Source organism: Medicago sativa, chromosome 3 (assembly GCF_051527215.1).
Source record: "Medicago sativa cultivar Bolivia chromosome 3, Bolivia_mono, whole genome shotgun sequence".
Taxonomy (NCBI): Eukaryota; Viridiplantae; Streptophyta; class Magnoliopsida; order Fabales; family Fabaceae; genus Medicago; species Medicago sativa.
The window spans coordinates 86,883,062-86,906,239 of NC_140751.1; the positions used below are offsets into that span (position 1 = coordinate 86,883,062).

The 23,178-nt window shown below is 35.1% G+C and overlaps 2 protein-coding genes and 1 pseudogene across 2 annotated transcripts; all 3 read right to left on the minus strand.

Moving 5' to 3' along the window:
- Positions 1–628: 628 nt before the first annotated feature.
- Positions 629–2,476, minus strand: LOC146941393 (F-box protein SKIP23-like). Its single transcript, XM_085758011.1, has 2 exons — positions 1,311–2,476; positions 629–1,062 (listed from the first exon to the last, which is right to left on the minus strand). Exon 1 carries the CDS (start codon positions 2,446–2,448, stop codon positions 1,315–1,317), a length of 1,134 nt encoding a protein of 377 aa, XP_085614137.1. The 5' UTR covers positions 2,449–2,476; the 3' UTR covers positions 629–1,062; positions 1,311–1,314.
- A 7,460-nt stretch (positions 2,477–9,936) lies between these two features.
- LOC146941394 (F-box protein SKIP23-like) lies at positions 9,937–11,168 on the minus strand (annotated as a pseudogene).
- Positions 11,169–18,916: 7,748 nt separating this feature from the next.
- Positions 18,917–22,134, minus strand: LOC146941395 (F-box protein SKIP23-like). The gene is made up of 2 exons (XM_085749951.1): positions 22,018–22,134; positions 18,917–19,537 (listed from the first exon to the last, which is right to left on the minus strand). The coding sequence occupies exons 1-2, from the start codon at positions 22,132–22,134 to the stop codon at positions 18,917–18,919; spliced, it is 738 nt and encodes a 245-aa protein (XP_085606077.1).
- Between the last annotated feature and the right edge of the window lie 1,044 nt (positions 22,135–23,178).

Consider the following 23,178-nt stretch of genomic DNA (forward strand, 5'->3'; position numbering starts at 1 on the left):
AAATACAAATGTTAGAGACTAAGAGGAGTTAAAATAAAAAAGAAAAATAGGTATATAATAAGAGCATCTCAAAGTTTAATTAGTAAAATACCTTTCATGCCTGCAGAACAAAACAGCAAGATTGGATCCTATCTATAGATCTCCGATTGATTTTATATGTTCGAGATACAAACCCAGAAGAAAGAGGGAAAAATTTAATTACTTGCTGATGTCGAATACTGCCACAGCTTTATGGAACTCGTGGGCCGTTTTCCTTGAATATCTCCCTGGCTCAATATTTGAAGGCTCTATGGAAAACCTCTAAACAGAAATCTATAATTAACTTGATGCTAATGTGACACTTCTATAAAAACCCATTTCTAATACAACCTTATTTAAAGATGGAACTTAGAGCCACAGAGAACTCCACTTCTAGATACTACATAAAAAAAATCCATCTCTGCCACAGAGAATTACATTTCTGCTACAATCCGTTTCGGCAACATTACCTCTAAAATCCTTACAATGCTTGGACTGTTTCTGCTAAGGTATCTAGAGATGGAATTTTTTTGAAGTAGCTTTTAACTAAGATAAAAGAAAGTGATGATAACATTAAGATAAGAAAGCAACAACAGTAATAAAATAACAATGAACAAAAAGCATAAACCATATGTAGTTAGTTACATAATAAGAACAATTTAATAAGCGATTACACAGGATCCCTTCATCCAAATGATGATACAGTGAAGAATAAATAAAGGAAACTCAGCTATGTTTTTCACTACCAAGTAGAGAAGGAAACATTAGAAGATTCGTTGAGGAAAATCACAGCTATAAAGAGTGACAGTCAATTATCAGTTAGAAATTACTGATTGGAACCCTTTATAATGTATCAAACATGAAAAGTATCAGGAGTTGAAACAAAATACCAAGTCTTCTAGGAAATAAAACACTTTTGGCAATTACTGTCATATTCTCATGACATAGTACAATAGTAAAATATTGAATTTGCATATTTCCATGTTTTGCACTTGAACCCAATGTTGCATCTGTCTCACCACCACCTCTTTCTTTTCTCTTACCCTGTTTAAAGTGACAAGGTTTTCTGTTAGAAACCAAATGAGACAATCCAAAACCTAATAAATAATGTCACGGAAAATTTATAAGTAGTATAAATTGATTTTCTATCTATAATACTAAGAATTGAACATGATTTATGCACACACAAGGAAAACATAGTCAAAAAGTGTATCTAATCAATGACAGGAAACTAAGCACAGTAATGCAAGATCACAATCACATTAGGAACCTTGCAATGCAAGATAACTTACTTTTTTATGAATGCTGCAGCATTTTGATAATCCACTCCGGAGGTGGCCAGAACAAGTTTAAATGGTGAGGATGATCAGACAAAGGAGAAATCGATCCTCCATCCAAGTGAAAAAGACACATGCCACGACCAGAAGGGAGGAATGTTTCATCGACAATGATGACACAATTCCCTTCGGCAATAGACAAATCCGAAGCAGAGGCAGAAAACGAACATCCATTCCCTAAGAACAATACTCTATCCTCTAAACTCGTCAACTTTACCCATTTCTTCTCCTTCTCATCAAGCCTAAACACATCAAGCCTAAAACCAAAAATGTCATAGATGTCCACTAGCAATAACTCCCCCTCACTCTCTACCAGGAATTTCATGTTCCCTCCATCCACCAAACGTTCAGCCACTAATTCGACACTGGAGTCCTCCGGTCCAATTGCAACCGTCCGACCAAATTTGTTGACAGCACAAAACTGATCTTTAAACACGCAGATGTCTTTAAAGTTCATTGACATGTCGTCAGAGATCAGCATCCAATGCTCGTCACCACAACGGAGAAACACCGGATAACCTAAATAGTTCAATGTGCCAAGAACCGTTTTTTTCCCATGGCGCGTTGCAGCAACTATTTTTTTAGGGCATGGAAGGTGTTCTTCATTGTTGTCGGCAAGGAAGTCAGTTCCCAAATGGATGATGGAGAATTGGTTGAAGTCGATCACGTAAGGGAAATGATAAGGGGGAGTGGAGTCGCGTGTACATAGCGGGAAGAGTTTGGTTTGGCCACGAGAGTTTTGGGTGATTCTGATCAACCAAGGGTGGTGGGTTTGTTCTTGTTGTGGCGGTGGTTTGATGAGGAAGAAGCTGTGCTTTGAGAGGAAACATGATGATGATGAAGTTTTGATGTTAGAGTAGATCTTGTTGGGTTGTGGATACGTGTGGAGTGGTAACTTGAAGGGTAAAATACGATGGTGATTTGAGACGGAAGAGTGCCACGATGAACAAACAGATCGAAATCGGGTGAGATCGAGTTCGTTGCCGAGTCGTTCCGATATCAGACTAAGAAGATCTTTAGGGAGTTTAGACCAGTCTGCCTCGACCAGGGATGCTGCTGTTCTTTTCTTTTCTATTGTTAAACAGCAAAACATAGCCCTAAAAAAAATGCTCCACCGTTGAAATTTGTTTACGCAGTCTTTCCCAAAAACATTTGAGGTCATGTTTGATAAGATGAAATGGTCTAGGATGGAATCTATGCTCTATTTATTAAAGGGTTGTGTTAACCGGTGCCCCGGGGCACTGGTTTAAGGTATCTAAAAAAGGAAAAACTAAATAGAAAAAGACATTTTTTTGACTTTTGAAGCCTTGATTACACAATTTTCAATGCAAAAGCTTCTACATTTGCTTCCTTAACCAGTGCCACGGGGGCACCGGTTAACATTTTCCTTTTTTAAATGAGTATTACTTTTCCCACCCTATGTCTTTCCTCGTGCGCCCTATTTTTTTCCAATTTTACCCCTAGTCCGGATTTCGTTTTCCGGAACTTATTGTTAGTATTCTTCAAATAGTTCCGGATTTTAAAATCCAGAATAGTATTTTAGCAGAACTTTTGCAATTTTAAGCTCTACAATTCGTAAAATAAAATGCGAATAAAATAAAAAACATAAATAAAAAGACACAAACATAAAAACAACTCATTTTATTAATATATGAACAATACAATACAATAATTTTCAAGCTTTTTAAGCTTATTACATAACATCCTAAATCTATTTCTAATCTCCTAAGAGCCTAATTCTAATCTCCTAAGTGCCAAACCACTGGTATGTGATGGGACATACCAGTAGTTTGCCTATTGGAGGAAAACCGGAGGAGGAGGGAAGAGGAGGGCGGGAAGAAGAAACAAATGCCCCTGAGGGAGGTGGGGGGTGCTCAGACTTACGCCCCGACAGGCGAAGCTAATAACCACACTGACCCACATGACCCTCAGATGAACCGCCCTTCGTTGCAGCGCGGTTCCATCCTCATTGACCGTTCATACAAACCCTGAAAGTTTTCAACGAGGCCCTTATCTACGAAAGGCCAACGATGGAAAACCATGGTTGTAGAAGGAAGAAGAGGAGGAGAGGGATGGTGTGAGAAATGGTGGGGTTTGGAAGGGTATTTATAGGGAGGGGTGGGTGAAAAATGGTTGGGAAACCATTAATGCAGTCAAAAAACGTGGTAAAACATGTTTTTTTGACTTGACCACCGACAAAAACGTGTGGTGCAGACCACCGGCCATGGCACTAAGGAGTTCCGGAATATACAATCCGGAATGAACCTTTAAATTCCGGAATATATTTTCCGGATTAGTGCGATTATGGTGCTCTAATGGTGAACGAGGGAAACGTTTGAACTTCTTTGTAGGCTAAGGACATTTCGGAATGTATAATCCGGAATGCTTCAGCATTGGCTTCTTTTGAAAGAGTGCTTGGCTTCTTTTCAAAGAGTGTCATCAATTAGTGGTTGGACGGTTACAACTACTACCACATTTTCATTGACTGTATTAATGACCTAGGACTTGTTTAAGGCTATAAATAGGCTTCCATCTTCAACAAACACCATCATTCTTCACTTCACCTATTTTCTTCCATTCTCTTCAAATTTTTTAAGTTTTGTAGAAGTGTTTGTGGTGTCATGGTCATTGTTGACCGTTCCTATGAACCCTGCAATTGCATTGCAGCTTGTGTGGGGTTCATATAACGGTCAACAGAGACCTTTGACATCAAAGAAAGACACAAAAAAGCGTATAGCCTCTGGTCCGGATTAAGTTTTCCGGAAAACACTTCACCACTTTTCTTCAATTTTCTTCGTATGTATTTAGTTTTTTACGAGAGTTTGTGGTGTCATGGTCATTGTTGACCGCTCATACGACCACTGCAATTGCTTTGCAGCTTATGCGGGGGTCGTATAACGGCCAACAGAGACCCTTGACATCAAAGAAAGACACAAAATATGCATATCGAATTGGTCCGGATTGTATAATCCGGAAACACTAACAATCTGGTTCGGAAAATGTAATCCGGACCAGGGGTATTTTTGGAATTTTTACAGGGCGCGCGAGGAGGCCATAGGGTGGGAAAAGTAATACTCTTATTAAATACAAGGAAATACATTATTTTGGACTGACTTTTTAGGCCCGTTTTGGAAGTTTTTTCCCCCTAAAAAATAATCGTGTTTTAAATTAAGAAAATTGCTCTATGTAACCCCTTCTTTTGCTCATGTGCCCCTCAAACTCTCCAAAATACCCCTCTTAGTTTTTTAACTCCTAAACGTTTGGGGGTTAACACGATTCGATAAAGTTGGATATATAATGACTCCCGATCCAGTTTTCTCATTTGTTGTTCACTGTAATAATGTTATATTGTTGTTGTTGTTAAAAAGAAAATTTTATATTTTTTTTGAAGAAAAAAATTATATTATATTTGTTATATTGTTGGTATCATTGAAAACATAAACATGGTTTGTTGGGTTTGTTATAATTAGAAAGTCACAAACATCTATTCATATACTTTTAATCAAATCAAAATTTCATAAAAAAAAAAAAACAACGTTCATAATTTAGAAGCGTTAGCGCAATGAAAAAGCGGAGAGACAAATTAATTAGTAGTATTTCATTGTGTTGGATACTATTTTTTAATTGCTCATTTTTTGGATATTCATCAAAGAAAAATGTTTGATGGACACGAAAACATTCAATTGACACCTTAAAAGAGAAATAAATAGAGTGGTGAATATATGTGACATGTTTGTGATGTTACAGCAGGGGAAAAGATAAATGAGGTGTTAGAATGAGTGTTTGGAATTTATGAGAGTCCAAATATAATAGTTGTTCATTAAAAGGGTGGAATGGGATAGAACCCAATGATATATACGAAGGGAAAAAGGAAAAGAAAACAAAACAGCAGTTCCTAGAATGTGACAAGATGATTTAAACTATTAGTTTCCAGTTTAGCAAGGATGTCTGCACATAAATTACCTTTTCGAAGGATATGATGAAAAGAAATAGTTCAATCTTTAGCAATATAGTTTCGAATGAGATCTAAGAGATTTGCATAATGATGGAATTGTGGACTGTCATTCGTCACTAACTGCACCATATGAAGAGAGTCATAGTAACACATAATTTTTCTATAATCTGCCTTCCAACACAACTTGATGCCAACCTAGAGGGCTTGGATCTCAGCATGTAAGATATTAGAAATCCCCATAGTGCCAAAGAAACCAAGTTGAAAACTGCCATCATGCTAACGAGATAGACCACCATAACTCGTCTTTTCTGGATTTGTCAAAGCACTTCCATCAACATTAAGGATCACAATATCCTCGTCTCCACAATGCCACCTCACCATCATTGGTGTATGAATACGAGTGGTTGAAGGGTTAGTCCCAAAAGTTTGACGAACAAGTTAAAGTTGAGAGTAGCCAATGGTAACAACTACGCTAAACATAGAAAATGATATTTTGACTTAGGAAGTGCTAGACTTAAATTTTTACTGTAAGAGACATGCTTGGATAGGAGCATTTGTGGTGGCTATGCTAGTTGCGAGACATCGGCTTAGCTTTACGATAGACCATATTGTTGGACCTTAAGCCATTTTATCTTAACTTTTTAAACTTTTACAAAAAAAGTGTTTTTAGTCTTGCATTTAATATCTATCTTTAATATCTGTAATAGTCAATTTAGGACTAGAATAAAACAAAATTTTAGAACCTAAACATAAAAATCGTGATGCTATGGAGACCAAAAACAAAGAGAAATGATATTTTGACAACCACTTTTTGACAACTTTTTGACAACTTTCTCTCTCATACTCACATGATGTTGTAATCCTCTCTCTTCCTTTTTCTCTCTCCATTGTTTTTGACCAATAAGAAGTGAGAAAAACAAGGTTGTCAACAAAGTTGTCATCAAATGGATGTCAAAATATCATTACTCAAAAACAAATTCAATCCTCAACTTAACCAATATGGGGAAAGAATAAAAAATTCACAATAGTTTTACTTGCATGAAGTGTAAATAAAAGCAACAACAAAGGAAATAAAAATTAGCAATAGTTATTAGGAAAAGTTGGGCTCGACATGTTTCAAGAAGTCAATTTTATCCACAATTTACTAAATAGACTAATAATAACTTTCCTAAAAAAAAGACTAATAATAACTTTTTCATTGTAAATAGATAAGTTATTTGCAGTAATGCTAAATCTCTTGAGGGAGAAATTTTTTATCCATTGTGATCCTACCCGATTCGAAGAATGAGTTTCTGCAGGCACGCGGATGATACCCGGTTCGTACCAAAAAAATGATAAGTTATTTGCAAGATTCTCATTATCCATTTATTTTATTTTTGAGTGTAGTCCTTACAATTTATATTATTGAAAAAGATTTCTCTATAGTTGTAGAGACTAAAATAGTAAAATGTCAAACCAAGACAAATAAACCAAGGCTTAACCTTTGATTAACCGACAAATCAAAACCAAAACCAAGAGAGAGATGTGACATTATGCAACACTTGATCAACATCAGCAAAAAAGTTCAAGTGCATGTCAAAACATTTCCTCATCCCAACACACTATAGGGGGTTTCAGATTTGTCAAACTGAAGATAACATGTAACAGGTGGATGGCTTCTTAAAATTTGATGTGCTCAACAATAACTTGTTTTTCTTCATTCATGTGGATTTAGAATGCGGAGACACGGAAAGAAGTTGCCAACCTGTTGAGACCAAGCCAAAAGAGAAAGATAGCAAGAATGAACAAAAACACATGAACACTATCATGCATCCAAAACTACTTATCACACCTTTGCAAATCTGGAACAACTCCCTTCAAGTAAAAGAGATAATTCTGCCAAGTGATTTCTCCCTTCCAAACACATATCATTAGGCAAACAACAGTGTCATGACTACTTTGAATTAATCCGACAACCCATATCCGCCACAAACCCATCTGATTTGGTCAATAGATTGAAAAGGAAAGGAAGAACATCCTTTAAAGGTTCTAAACCATTGGTCCTTCCAAAGTGAAATTTCAAACCCATTGCCAAGATTACAACATAAATTTGTTGGAAAGCAAGCAGATTCAACAGCAAAATTAGTACCAACATCTAATAAGTCTCTCCACCATATCCTTTGAATTACAATGAATTTCTCTATTTATATGATCTTATAAATCAATACTAAAGAACTGCAAAAATTAATACTTTTATGAAGATATGTGTAACATCTTTCAAGTCTGACTAACAAAACCACAAAGAGAACATGCTCACAATTGCACACCAGGAAACCATCAGATTGGACAAAAAAAAAACCCTCAATACCATCTAAATTAGACCAAACCCAAACCAGACAATTCTTTACACACACAAGCAAAGTACAGACAGTTTTACTCAAAAAAATTAATCAAATGCATCCTCTTACAACAGGAACCGTGGGCCAATCCTGCAACAATTAAATTTACAAACTGCTATTGTTCCACAAAACAATATTTAGAACAAAATGTTTCCAAATAGCGTAGTAGCATAGCGGAATTTTAATAAACCGCTATTTTCCACAATCCGTGATTGACACATTGCATAATGCTTATGTGATTATTTAAGATTCATATTAATTACCTTGACGATACATTCTGGTCAGATTGATGTTTCTGCAGAGGTAGCAACAAATTAATATTTTCAAATGTTAGGCCAAATTAAACTGTTGAGGAAACATCCTTTTAGTGCCATGATAAATTATACTTATATCTAATTAATCTGAGCCCTCTTGTGGTATGTGTGTAACTCAGAAATTAGCATACTCGTAAAATAAAATAAAAAATTGGGGTATAAAATGGTTTTCTACATCATTGGCTCTTCCTTCTTTTAGTCAAATTTTTTCTTGGCAAAGTAAAAGGACAGCCAAATCCTTAATTTTGGTACCTCTATTTGATTTCAAGAGATGTTAGTAATCTCAACTTGTTTGGCAACTTTTGCAACAGAGCCAACAGTTTTTGTCAATATCCATGTGGGGTGTGACAAGAATAGTGCTGCCTACCCTTTACCTAAAAGTATTACATTAAGAATAGCAAAATTATGAAAAAAGAAAATTGGAAACAATTTTGGGACCATTTTTGCTAAGGTACCTAGATATGATATTTTTTGAAGTAGCTTCTAACTAAGATATTTTTTGAAGTAGCTTCTAACTAAGATGAAAGAAAGTGATGATAATATGAAGATTAGCTTCTAACTAAGATATTTTTTGAAGTAGCTTCTAACTAAGATGAAAGAAAGTGATGATAATATGAAGATTTTTTGGTGGTGGTCGGGGTTTGAACCTCTGACCTTGCATATATTATGCATTGTCCCAACTAACTGAGCTAAGCTCAACAACAGTAATGAAATACCGATGAACAAATTAAAAGCCATATAGACCATATATAAATACCAAGGCTTAATACATCATTTGGTCCCTTAACTTATTTTTGGTTTTCATTTTGGTTCCCTAACTATAAAGTGTCTCAATTTGGTCCCATAAATCTTCTGCTGTTTACTATCAAATCTTGCGTTTTGTTGAAAGATTTGTTGTTATTGTTGCTGTTGTTGAATAAAAAAAAATTGGGAAGGGAAAGATTACTTTGGGTATTTTTAAATCTCATTTTATGGATTTAAGAGTTTGATTATGTTGTTATTTGGGGATGAAGGAGAACATAGGGAAGAAGGTGGAGGATTAGGTGTTTGTGGTTTATTATAAGCTACAATATATCCTTCCATGATCCAACAGTCTCCATTTAAAAAAAAATCAACCGTTAAAAATAAAAGATTTAATAAGGTCTATGGTGGACCACCTATAAAGTTGGTTCACCTTAGACATTTAAGGTTAAAAACTAATGGAGAGGACCAAAATAGTAAACGGCAGAAGATTTATGGGACCAAATTGAGACACTTTATAGTTAGGGGACCAAAATGAAAACCAAAAATAAGTTAAGGGACCAAATGATGTATTAAGCCAAATACTAACAGAGTAAGAATAATTTAATAAACAAGTGCACAGGGTCCCTTCATTCAAATGATGATAAAATGAAGAAACAAAAAAGAAACTCAAGTATGTTTTTCATTACCAAAGAGGCGAAGATTCACTGAGATTCATACATAAATAAAGAATGAGAATCAATAATCAGTTAGAAGTAACTAATTAAAACTCTTTATAATGTATCAAAAATTTAAACAATACTGGGAATTGAAATAAAATACTAAGCTTTCTAGGAAATAGAAAACTTTTGAAAATCATTGTCATATTGCCATGACATAAATAGTAGAAAAATATTAAAATTGCATATTGCATGTTTTGTGCATGAATCATTGTCGTGTCCGTCTCACGTGCTCTTTCTTCCTCTTGCCCCTGTTTAAAGTACCGAGGTTTTCTGTTAGAAACTAAGTGAGAAAATCCAAATCCTAATGAATAATGTATAGAAAATTTGTAATAAGTAAATTGATTTTCCATCTCAAATATTGAGATGGCACATTAAGTAATAAGTACATGAAACTAAGCAAAGGAAACTAAGCACAATAATGCAGCATCACAACTACATTAGAAACCTTTCAATGCAAGATAACATACTCTTTTACGACTGACTGTAGTGTTTGACAATCCACTCCGGAGGTGGCCAGAACAAGTTGAAGTAGTCAGGATAATCAGACAAACGGGAAAGCCGGTCTTGATCCAAGTGAAAAAGACACATGCCACAACCAAAAGGAAGTAATGAATCATCAACAAAGACGACACAATTCCCTTTGACAGCTAACAAATATGAAGTAGAAGCCAAAAACGAACATCCATTCCCTAAGAACAAAACTCTATCCCCCAAACACGTCAATTTGATCCATTCCTTCTCCTTCTCATCAAGTCTGAACACATCAAGCTTTAAACCATCTTCACCGGGGAACCCAAAACAATGTGAGTCATAGATGTCCACAAGCAACAACTCACCCACACTCTCTACCAGGAATTTTATGTCCCCTCCTCCATACACCACATGTTCAGCCACTAACTGGACACTGTAATCCGGTCCAATAGCATATGTCCGACCAACTTTATTAACAACACAAAACCTCTCTTTGAACACACAGATGCTTTCTAAATAAGTTGGAATGTGAGGCATTGGGTCCAACGCTCTTCGCCACAACGGAACAGTTGCAACTTGTCTTTATAGGCCAATCTGCAGAGAGCGAGAGGGTTTTTTCCATGGCTTGTGTTAGTTTTTTCTTTAATGAAGAAGTCAGTTCCCAAATGGACGACGGAGAATTTGTTGAAGTCAAGCACGTAAGGGAAATCATGAGGGGAACGCGAGTCAGTTGGGCGGAGTGGGTGGAAGAGTTGTGCTTCGTGAGTTTTTGGTAATTCTAATCAACCAGGGACGGAGGAGGATTTGTTGGTCTAGTGATGGTTGTTTTTGTGGTGGTGGTTTGATGAGGAACAGTATGTGTTTGGGGATTGAAATGTCAAAATCATCCTTCAAAAAAAGAGTGTCAAAAAGGGGCTTGGGAGAATTTGTTGTTCTAAATAATTTGAAGGGTAAAATGCCATGGTGGTTATTTGAGATGGAATATTGCCTCCACCTCGAACAAATTGATCGAAAGCGAATGAGATCGAGATCATTGTCGAATCGTTGTGATATCAGATTGAGGAGATCCTTAGGAAGGTCAGACCAATCTGCATCCGCCATGGATGCTGCTCTTCTCTTATTTTCTAACGTAAAATAGCAACAAAAATAAAAAAAAAACCCTAAAAAGCAAATGCTCCACGTTTGGAAATTAGAGTAGTGTTCCAGAAGAGAAATTTGTTAAATTCTTTTCTTTCTTTTTTTTCATGAAAAATTGTTAAATTCTTCCCCAGTCGCGCCCCCCTCAAATTTCCGAAAATACAACTATTCAGATATTATATTTGGGAAGCGTTTTGTTTGGATTCCATAATTCTGAAGACAAAATAAAATAATCAATTTCAGGCACATTTCGATTTTGCAATTCAGGCACATTGGAAGCCAGAAAACAAGACATAAAATAGGGATACCAACATAACATAACATAACGATGAAATCGAAAAAAAACTATTGGTCTATTTAAACAAATACATCAACATAATACATGAAAGAAATTAAAAGACTAGAACGAAGGACATAAAGTAAACCAAAGAAGATCATGGATGAGTCAACCTACTTTCTTGAATAGAACAAAGTGTCTAAATTGAGTGGCCTCTTGGAACTAGACAAACCAAATATAGAGAACATAGAACATGGCTCGCACATCGTGTCATTTTGGTGAACCAAACGCTTCCAACGAAGTCAATTGACAAACAACGATAATCAACATTGATCACCATTCTCACATCGTCATAGTTGAGAAGACCATTAAGTTGGTCCTTTTATATCACAAAGTGTAAAATCATTGTTAATCCTAAAAAAATTAGGTTCATTGCTTGTTGGCGGGATTTATTTTTTTATTTTTTTATAAATTAATAAAAATATAAATAAGTAATCAAGTGCATGCGAGGTGCAGGAGAAGCCTTGTGAACTTCGTACACAACTAAAAAGCTACAAACTTTATACAACAAGCAAGGTTTTCGGCAACATGAGCAGTTACCACTCAAACTCGCACGCTTCAAAACAACAAGCCAAAACCCTACATGACTATGCAGTATCAAGACAGTTACGAACCTATGACACTTGGCAAACATGTATGTCACTTGAAGATACTATATTTTTCTATAACTAGCTCTATTGGGGCATTGTAATAATGGTTGTTTAATTTATTTAGAAATCACATCTAACACATAAAACGATCTTAGATTATATGTACGATCTTAGATTATATGTACATGATTAACTGTCATTTTTTCCTTTTTTTTTTTTTTTGTTTCATTTACTCTTTTTAAACTTTAATTTCCTTGCACATTTACACTTTCTGAACTTTTTTTTTTATCTTTTTTCACTTTACTATGTTGTACTTTTAAATTTCTGCACACTTACTTTCAAGACTTTTGCTTTTTCTGCACTTTACTTTCAATATTTTATGTTTTTCCTCACACTACTTCTTTTTTCAAAGCCTTGAACTTCAAGTTCATTGTATTGTGAAAGTCTTTCCATTAAAAATATACACTTTAATCTCTGCACTAATATTCTCTAGTTCGGGTATTCAAAGACAACATCGACACTATTAATTTCCATGACATATGCGAGCAAAGGGCATCACATATATCGACTCGTTCTTGGGCAAAAAAAGCAGTGGAATCTTATTTTATTTTTTTAACTTGTAAAGTACCCACATTTAAACATTATATTTGTTTGTGATTGTTGGTATACGCACCCTCGCCCTGATAATATTAAAAACCAAGAACAAACTTATGACTTAATAAATCTTAAGGAGAGAGTATTGAAAGGGATTGAGGAACAGAAAAGTTTGAAGACCACTCACTGTCCTTAAAAAGTGAAAATATATGTGCTCTAAGTTCATGGTAAATTCTGCATCTTCAAGTTCAAGCACATCGAACGCCAGCTCTTAGATCCTATCCAATGGTTTTTGTTGCTACTAATGAAACTTTTGGAGTAATTTGAGCAGCAACTTCCATGAGGAAGTAAACTTTTTGAAAATAACAGACAAGAGATAATTGTTTCTATTTCTATGATGGAGTCAATGGAACCATCATTGTGAGTTGCATATCAAGAATTTGAATTTTGGAAACAAAACTAACGTTCACCCATTTGATTCAAATCTTATTGGAAATATGGCTTAAACGAGTATTCGATCTACAATGGCCAAAATTATGTATGGAATGCTTTCAAGTTATATCCAACTTGCAACTGTCATAAGAAAAAATGGCCAACCTGGACTGAGAAACAATATCAATGCAACGAATCTGAATAATGACACTATGATAGATGCGTCGAAATCAGAAAAATAAGGTGACTTATCATTTGTTTCCACAAGTGACAAGAGACTCCACAAATGACATACTCCTTCCTTCCTATAAGGCATTCTTCGTTTAATGTGACATACGCATACCCCTGTGATGAAAATATAATTAAAGTCGCATCCTTGTCCGCCATAATCTTCATTTTTCCCTATTTTTCTTGTTGGAGTTCAGGTTCAAGGATGACTATGCGTTCGTCGATCAACGATTATGTGTCATCAAGCACGTCGTTGGATTCATTGAGGATTTCTTTATGTTCCTTAAGATAATTAAGGTGATTAATGAACGTGGTATAGTATCTTTGGGCATTATCCAGATTGACCAAACACAACAAATAACTGGAGTGCCATTCCTGAAGTAAAGGACATCATTTTAAACAACAGTGAAGATACCCATCTTAGTTACATCAAGATGACCCTTCGATCTACTGATGTCATTGATAAGTTGAGAGAGGACTCAAATAATACCAGGATCAACCATGACAACTTCAAAACTATATTCAAGTACTTCCTTAAGTCTCTCCCACAAATGCAACACCTTCTGAGTGGAGTCAGAGGAAGTGACGCTGTGAGAATCAATAGATATGGGAAAATTAGCATTGACCTTTGCAAAGCAAAGATTAAATGAGTGCTTAAATGACAAAACACACATTAATAAAACTTGAAGAATCAGACAGTTTCCATGATATCATGCTAATTTCTACACATTTACTTTGGCTTTACTTTTTATGCAATTTACTTTCAGCATTGGCAACCCACTTGGGTTGGCCTAGTGGTATTGGCTTGGGACCTGGGAATGTGCTCCTCCTCGAGGTCTCAGGTTCGATTCTCTCCGGTGTCAATTTGGGTGGGCTAATTTAGCTTCTTCAAAATAAAAAGTATCAACATTTGAATTTCAGAATTTCAAAATTAGCTTCTTCAAAATTCAAAATAAAAAGTATCAACATTTGAATTTGAGACATTTGAATTTCAGAATTTCAAAATTAGCTTCTTCAAAATTCAAAATAAAAAGTATCAACATTTGAATTTCAAAAGTCGAAATTTGGGGTTTATTTGTTGGCGAGGTAAATTTATTTATATTTTTATAAATTAAAAAAATAAATAGAAATGAGAAATCAAGTGTCTGTGATGTGCAAGAGAATGCTTGCGAACTTAGCACATAAATAAAAAAACAACGAGCCTTACACGCCTTACACAACAAGCAAAGGTTGTCGAAACATGAGTGGTTACCATCCAGACTTATGTGCGTCGAATCATCCAGACTTATGTGCGTCAAAACAAGTGAGCCTTGCATGACTATGTGGTGTCTAAGTCGACAATTACCAACCTAGGACACTTGGCAAACATGCATGTCATTTGAAGTTACCATATTCTTCTATAAATAGGGGCATTGGAACCCTGTAATAAGAGTTCCTTAATGTATTCAGAAATCACATCAAACATATAAAATGATTGTAGATTATATGTGCATGGTGTATGCAAACTAGCCTGATAGTAATATGTTTGTCCCCGAGGAGATAATTCTGATATGAGTGCTACACTGGAGATTCCTATAGCTTTTTATTACACTTGTAATCGTTAACTCAGTGTGTGTTTGGTATGGCGGCGGTGAGAATTGATTTTGATAGAATTGAGTTTGAGAGAATTGATTTTGGTTAAAAGTGAGTTTGATGTGAATTGATTATGTTTGGATACACTCACTTAAAAGTGATTCTTAGGAGTTGATGTTGTTTGGGTAGTTTGAATCAAAATTGATTTTAAATGGGTAATGACCAACTTACCCTTTTAATTGTATTTTTTTTAGAACATCTTAAAATAATATGTTGCAATTATTATTATAACTAATAAATTCCCTAAAAAAAACTATTAAATAATTTTCAACTTTTTTGTTTAAAATTGGGCATTTTATGAAAAAATAAATAAAAAGGATTGGGCCTTTATCCCCATACCCGTTATCCTTTGTCTTCTCAAAACCAAGAGAAAAGCTTACTCCCACACCCAGGCACTCACTGCATAAACCCAAGAAACAACTCCAACAGAAATCAAACAAAATCAAACAGCTTTGTTTTATTTTCTTTGTTTGAAGTTTAATTTATCATGTTTTCCTCTCTTCTCTCTATTTCTTCGGCAAATCTGAAAAATTAGGACAGATCTGCAATCCACGCGTTATGGGTAATTTGGAGAAGAAGAAGAAAGATGTTTTGATCTGCAAAGAAACATGTTTATGTAGGAAAATGGGGAAGATATTATGGGTATTTTGGTAAAGCACCTTCCACTAGAGAAATTAAAGCCAAAACCACGTTTCTCTACCGTGAAAGCTAGGAACACCAGCTTCAGCAGAAATGGCGTTTTGAGCTGTAAACTCCGTTTTCTAGACTCAGATTTCATTCATCCAAACAAGATAAAAAAATGGGGAAACCGCGTTTGAGAATGGAAACGCAGGTTTGGCTGGGAATAACGTGTGGCCAAACACACACTCAAAGAAATAAAAAACAATTAGACTTTATATGATCTTATAAATCAATACTAAACAATACCTGTATTAAGATATGAGTAATATATCTCAACACATCTTCATATATGATTCATATCTTGGTTCTGTTTCTACAATGTTAAAATCATCTTTAGAAACAATTATATTTATGTTTTCAATTATGAGCAAAATTATGTGAAAGGTAACTTATCTTACTAGAAGAAACAATGAAACTACTTTAATTGATTTATAATTGCTAGCCTTGATCCTATAATTACTACCTGTAAGAACTTGATGATGCTTCTAGAACAAAAGACTCTTAGAAATGGTAAACTCGGCATATAGTTTCATATGCTCAACTAGTCACGAGTTACATCACTCATCACTGATCTCAAAAGCAAATTGTTGATGCAAGAACTCTGATAAGAACACAAGATAATTAAATAATTATCTTGTGTTTACATACGTGAACATCTTGTGACATTTCACTGAGCAGCTCACATGTTGTAATTATCTTGTATTTACACACGTGAATGATAAATAATAATATTTTATATACGTGAACGATAATAGTAGTAGAGTGTTTCTCTAACTACTCTCAGAACAAAACTTAGACACAAAACGGAGAGAATCATACTCTGGCCCTAAACATAAAATTTATTCCGTCCTACCATCAACTACTCCTAAGATATCCCATTATATACAAATAAAGATAACACTTATTGTTTAACCCTAATGGGCCTCTTATTATTTAATCCTATTGGGTCACTTACTAATAATCTACTTAATTAAACCTAGTTAACCGCTTACTAATTACTTAAAACTCTCATATTGGATCCTAACAGACTCGCACAATGGTTAATTATATGACTATTTAAGATTGCTAATAATTATATTTTGGCCGGATTGATGTTTTGTAGAGATAGCAAGAAAGAAATTAATATTTTTCAAATGTTGGAACAAATTACACTGCTAGGGAAACATCTTCTTAGTTAGTAACATGATAAGTTATGCTTATCTGATTAAACTGGGCCATCATAAGGTATGTGCTAACTCAGAAATTAGAATACTTGTATAATCAAGTTTTTTGTTTGGTACAAAATGACTTTCTGCATCATTGGCTCTTCTTCTTACAGTAAAATTTTGCCGTGACTAAGTAAAAGTACAACCAAATCCTTACTTTCAGAACCTCTATTTGATTTTAAGAGATGTTGGTTATTCTTAATTGGTTTTGTAACTTTTGCAATAGAACCAACACCTTTTGTCAATATCCCAATATGGTGCAACAAGAGTAGCTTCTAACTAAGATAAAAGAAAGTGCTGATAATGTTAAAATAAGAAAGCAACTGCAGTAATAAAATAACAATAAACAGTAGCCATAAATCATATATACTTGTTAACATAATAATAACAATTTAATAAACCAATGCATATGGTCCCTTCATTCAAATTATGATACAATGGGAAAACGAATAGGAAACTAAGCTTTGTTTTTTCATTGCCTAGTGGAGAAGAAAGTATAAGAAGATTCATTATAAAAAATCCCAGAAATAATAAAGTGTGAGAATCAATAATCAGTTAATAATTACTAAGCAAAACTCTTTATAATGTATCAAACATGAACAAAACTAGGAATTGAAAGAAAAAAAAAATATACCAAGTCTTCTAGGATATATAACACTTTTGGCAATCACTGTCATATTGCCTCCCCATAAATAATAGCAAGAGATCAAACCAAGTCTAGGAATTGAAATAAAATACTAATAATGCAGTACTACGGATCGAAACTAAATACCAAGTCTTCTAGGAAACTGTTTACATACGTGAACATCTTGGGAATTTTTCCTTGAGCAGCACACCTGTTGTAATTATCTTGTGTTTACATGGATGAACATTTGGGACATTTTATAAACACAAGATTTGTGTTTACATGTTCCTTTGTAAAATATTAAATTGCCATATTGTTGCCATTGCACATGAACCCGGTGTCATGTTTGTCTTTCACCATATCTCTGTCTTTCTCTTGCCCCTGTTTAAAAGTGAGAAGGTTTTCAGTTAGAAACTAAATGAGAAGGTCCAAATCCTAATAAATAATTTATTGAAAAACTTATAGTAATGAGTAAATTGATTGTCCATCTCTAATATTAAGAATTGCACATGTTTATGCACACACACAGGGAAGACATGGTCAAAAAGTTTATCTACGTCTCTAAGAAAGAGAACTAAACACAATAATGCAATATCAGAATGACATTAGAAACCTTGCAATGCAAGATGACATACACTTTTTATGAAGGGAATTACTTTTCCCACCCTATGGGTTTCCTCGCGCGCCCTATTTTTTCCAAAAATGCCCTTGAGTTTCCGGATTTTATAATCCGGAATGGTGTTTTCTTTTGTTAAAGGGCGAAAAAATGAGTAACGGACTTTTCCGGATTTTGTAATCTGGAAACTTCAAAAAATGGGGCGTTTTACATGATGTTTCCGGATTACATAATCCGGAAACCCCCGAAACACCTTTTTTCAAGGTAAAACAGTCCGGATTATATAATCCGAACTGTATCAGCACAAATTATAAACATGTTTGTAACATGAATAGTCATTTTAGGGACAATATCAATCTTCCTAACTCTCATCCTTCTGTTTTTGGGTCATTCTTACCTGTTCTTAGTCAAAAATCGGGTTTTCGGGCTACTTGATCGGATTGCTCCGAAACTTCCCCAGAAAATCAGAAAAAATTTATGGACCATGACTCCCGTAGAAGGAACTTCTTACGGGACTCCGCCCCTCAAAATCTAAAATTCCATCGTTTAGACCCATTTTTCATTTTTTTTAATTTTTCATATTCTCATAAAAATCCCAAAAAATTTGCATTAGTTTGATTTGATTTTTAGAATTTTTTGGTGCTATTTTTATATTTTTATGATTTTATTTGGCAGGTTTTTACCATTTTTTACTTAGTTTTTTTGTTGTTTTTAAAAGCAAAACTCAAAACTGCTGAAATGTGAGAGAGTCTGATGGCTGATTATACATAAGAATTGTTCGGATTATAAAATCCGAAATAGTAAACATGAATCCGGATTTTAAAATCCGGAATGCACAAGGGCATTTTTAAAAATTACATAGGGCGCGGGAGAAGGCCATAGGGTGGGAAAAGTAATTCCCTTTTATGAATGCTGCAGCATTTTGACGATCCACTCCGGAGGTGGCCAGAACAAGTTAAAGTAGTATGGATAATCGGACAAAGGGGACAACCTACGTTCATCCAAGTGAAAAATGCACATCCCACATTGCATATTGTCAAAAGAGTTGAAGGCTTCATCAATAAAGACGACACAATTCCCTTTGGTAACGGACAAATCCAAAGCGGAAGCAGAAAATGAACATCCATTTCCCAAGAACAGAACTCTATCCCCTAAACTCGTCAACTTGACCCATTTCTTCTCCTTCTCATCAAGCGTGAGCACATCAAGCCTTAGACCATCTTCACCAGGGAACCCAAAACGATGAGAGTCGCAGATGTCCACTAGCAACAACTCACCCTCACTTTCTACCAGGAACTTCATGTCCCCTCCATCCACATTTTCATCCATTAATTGGACACTATGGTCCGCTCCAAAAGCAACTGTCAGCCCACTTTTATTAACTGCATAAAACCTCTCTTTAAGCATGCAGATGTCATCAAAGTATGTTGACATGCAAGGGATTGGCGTCTGGCGCTCTTCGTGGCAATGGAGCAGTATCGGGCCTTCACCGTTCAATATGCCGAGAGCAATAGGATTCTTTATCTGGCAAGTGACAGCAACAACCTTTGTATTTTTTTCTCACTCCCTTCTTTCTCATTGTACGTTTCTCCAGGTCTTTCAAGAGACGAAGTTGCTTGGATCGTTGCAGTGTCAGCTCAATGGAAGGATCTTCATTTTCTAGCTTCGAGATAGAGAGTTTCAATTGCTCGGATAGTTGTGGCGGCAGCACAGTGGTCGGTTCTTTGTCCCTGTCAATGACGAAGTGGGTTGCCAAATGGACAACGTCAGAGAATTTGTTGATGTCAAGGACATAAGGGATGTCATAAGGGGAAAGCGAGTCAGTTGGGAGGAGTGGGTGCAGTGGCGGAGCCACGTGAGGACTGGGACTGGCCATGGCCTACCCATTATTTTCATGAAATTACTATAATACCCTTGGCTTAATTTTAATATTACACTCATGCCACTCAAAAACTGTCCCTCTCATTACTATTTTTTTCTCCAAAACACGGGAACAACCAAGGAAACGCTTCTTTTCTCCTCACCCTCACCCACCGGCGGCACATCACTCACCCTCACCCACCGTCAATCAGTCCGCAACCGGCGAATTCTCCGTTGAACTCAAAGCCTCCATCTCCTCTCTCAGCATCAATCTCTTACTCTGATTCTTCATTTCTCTCAATCTTTATACAAACCCTAAAACTGTTAAAAAATTGTAAGTGTATCTCTGATTTTTTGATTTCTTTTTGTTAGTTAATTAATTTAATTTTTTATTTTGTTTTCAATTTCAATTTTCCCATAACCCTAATCAACATAAAAGGGGTTTTTTGATTTTTGATTTTTGTTAATGATACTGAACATATAGCATTATAGCATTATGTTTTGATTTTTGATTTTTGTATGTTATGGGAATCATTGGTGACTTGAAAAGAGGCTCCTGAACATATAGCATTATGTTTTGATTGAGGATAGAACAATTGCTTGGTTTGATACTCAAAGTAGTAACATTCATACTATGACTTAAGAATATAGAGGTTTTTGATGCCACTGAAATTCCAAATCCTGGTCACTTTTAGTAGTTTCTAATTTGTTTGGCAGCCCGTAGGGATGGAAATGGGCTAGGCCGGGCCGGGTTTTATAAGGCCTAAGCCTGGCCTGCTTCAAAAATTATAGGCCTGAGCCTGGACTATTACCCGTCATAGGCTCATTTTTAAGGCATGGCCTGGCCTTTTTAAAGGCCTGATAAAGCCTAAAAGCCTATTTAAAAGCCTATTTTACACTAAAGTCTAGCAACATCTATAAGCCTACTACTAAATAGGCCAAAACATATGAAGGCCTAAAACACACGAATATGTCTGCTACTAAATAACGAAATCTTACGAATGTCTAATCACACAACTATATGTGGTACTAAATAACTAAATCATATGAAGGGTTGAGTTTATGAAAAATCTTCAACAATATCAATAATGAAAGATATGTTATATATAAAAAGCTTAATAGGCCGACCTGACAGACTTAATAGGCTTTTTCTAAGCCTTAGCCTGACCTATTTAAGTAAATAGGCTTTATATAAAGCTTGAGCCTGGCCTTTTTATTAAACGAGCTGGGTCGAGCTAGGCTTTAAATAGGCTAGGCCGTAGGCCCCTGTCGGGCGGCCTGGCCCGTTCCCACCCCTAGCAGCCCGTAGTGTTGCTAGCTAGATTCCATAGTACTTTATAAGTTATTTGAATCAACAATTAATGTTCAATTCAATATTCATTGTCATATTCACATGTTACTGCTGCCACTGGTGCAAGAAGTGTCCTACCCAGACTTAAACTTTGAAGTTTCTAGTTGAGTACAATATGCATTCATTTGGCTATTTTGAACTTGAACACCTTCACTGCACCTCTCAATTGTGGAATATTCTCTCTGGCCTGTATCTAATGTAATGTTGTACATAGAATTCGTAATGTCCTAAAGGCTACCATCCAATTTGCACTTACAAGATATTTTTTACTTTTTTCTTTGATAATTTTGTTTCTCTGCAACAGAAATTACAAGATGAAGAGCCAAAAAATCGATTCATTTTACAAGAGGAAGACCATTGATATTTTTTTTGAACAATAGGAAGACCATTGATATTGAAAGAGATGAAGAAGTTATGATGTATTCATCCGAACCTAAACAAGTTTGTGAGAATCCAATAATTGGAGAAACTGAGCCTAGTCCTTCAAAGGTTAATAGAAGTTATGTATACAATGTGGTTTATATATTTTAGTTTATTTTTTATGGCGGCCACCCCAAACATTTTTGTCTGGCTCTGCCACTGAGTGGGTGGAAGAGTTGTGTTTCGCCGCGTGAGTTTTGGGTAATTCTGATCAACCAGGGGAAAGGTTTTGTTGTTGTTCTTGTTGTGGTGGTGATTTGATGAGAAGGAGGATGTGTTTCGAGAGGGGGTGCGAGTTAAAACGTGGTAATTTCAAGGGTAAAATGAGATTATGCTGATTTGAAATGGAAGATCGACGCCACCGTGAACAAACCGATTGAAAGCGAATGAGATCGAGATCATTGTCGAATCGTTGTGATATCAGATTGAGAAGATCATTATCAAGTTTAGACCAATACGCCATGTATCCTGCTCCACTCTTCTTTTCCATCGTAACATTGCAAAAAAGAACCCTAAGAGAGAGAAACTGCTCCACGGTTGAAATTCGTTTAAATAGGCTTTAAGTGGGCTTTTTCTAGGTTTGGATCCGTAATTTTTTTAAGTCTCGTGTGATATTTTTGTCTACTTCCTTTTAGAGGTGTGATATTTTAGTCTACTTAAACTAGCGAAAAGAACTCACGTATCTGTCTTTCCACTCTTTTTATTGCGCTAATGTTTTTTTAAGTCTCGTGTGATATTTTTGTCTACTTCCTTTTAGAGGTGTGATATTTTAGTCTACTTAAACTAGCGAAAAGACAAGCACTCACGTATCCGTCTTTCCACTCTTTTTATTGCGCTAATGTTTGAAAATTATGAACAGTTTTTTTTTATGAAATTTTGATTAAAACCAAAAATATAAATATGTATTGCTTTCAAGTTATAACAAATCAAACTAATCATGATTATTTATTTCAATAACACCAACAATATAACAAAAAAAAATATAATCTAAATTTTTGTTTTTAATGACACCAACAATGATCTTTATTATAGAAAAAGTTGTTTAAGGGTATATTTGGGATCATGAAAAAGTAAGTATAAATATACTCATCTAATTTATTACACTTTTTAAATGATAAAGGAAAAAAAAACCAAACATATTTATATTCATATCGTGTTTGTTATATTTTTTTAATATTTAAATTTATTATTATCTATTTGTTACATATGTATTCAAAGTTGAAGGCATATTTGAAAAGAAAAATCCACCCCAAAAGAGCTAAAAGGAGTAGTTTTTTTATATATAGTATAGATATAAATTTTATATTTTTTATAAAAATAGGAATAACAAAAAAAAAAAACTAAGGAACATAAAAATTAAAGCGCAATTGTCAGAAGTAGCATCAACGATATTTTAAGAGAAACTATAGCATGGGTAGAATTGGCAAGAAAATCAACATCAGTGTTTGTTTCTCTATAAATGTGTGCAAGGGAGACATTTTAATTAAGAGCACAAAGCAAGTGAAGCACATCAGCAACGAGAGGCCGGAGGGCG

What these genes read in the sequence shown, in the direction of transcription:
- LOC146941393 (XM_085758011.1), bottom strand. Translation starts at nt 2,448, where the DNA reads ATGTTTTGCTGTTTAACAATAGAAAAGAAAAGAACAGCAGCATCCCTG.
- LOC146941395 (XM_085749951.1), bottom strand. Translation starts at nt 22,134, where the DNA reads ATGGAAAAGAAGAGTGGAGCAGGATACATGGCGTATTGGTCTAAACTT. An exon ending in ATCTCATTCGCTTTCAATCG is followed by an intron (nt 19,538 to 22,017) that starts GTTTGTTCACGG and finishes GTCACTTGCCAG; the next exon opens with ATAAAGAATCCTATTGCTCT.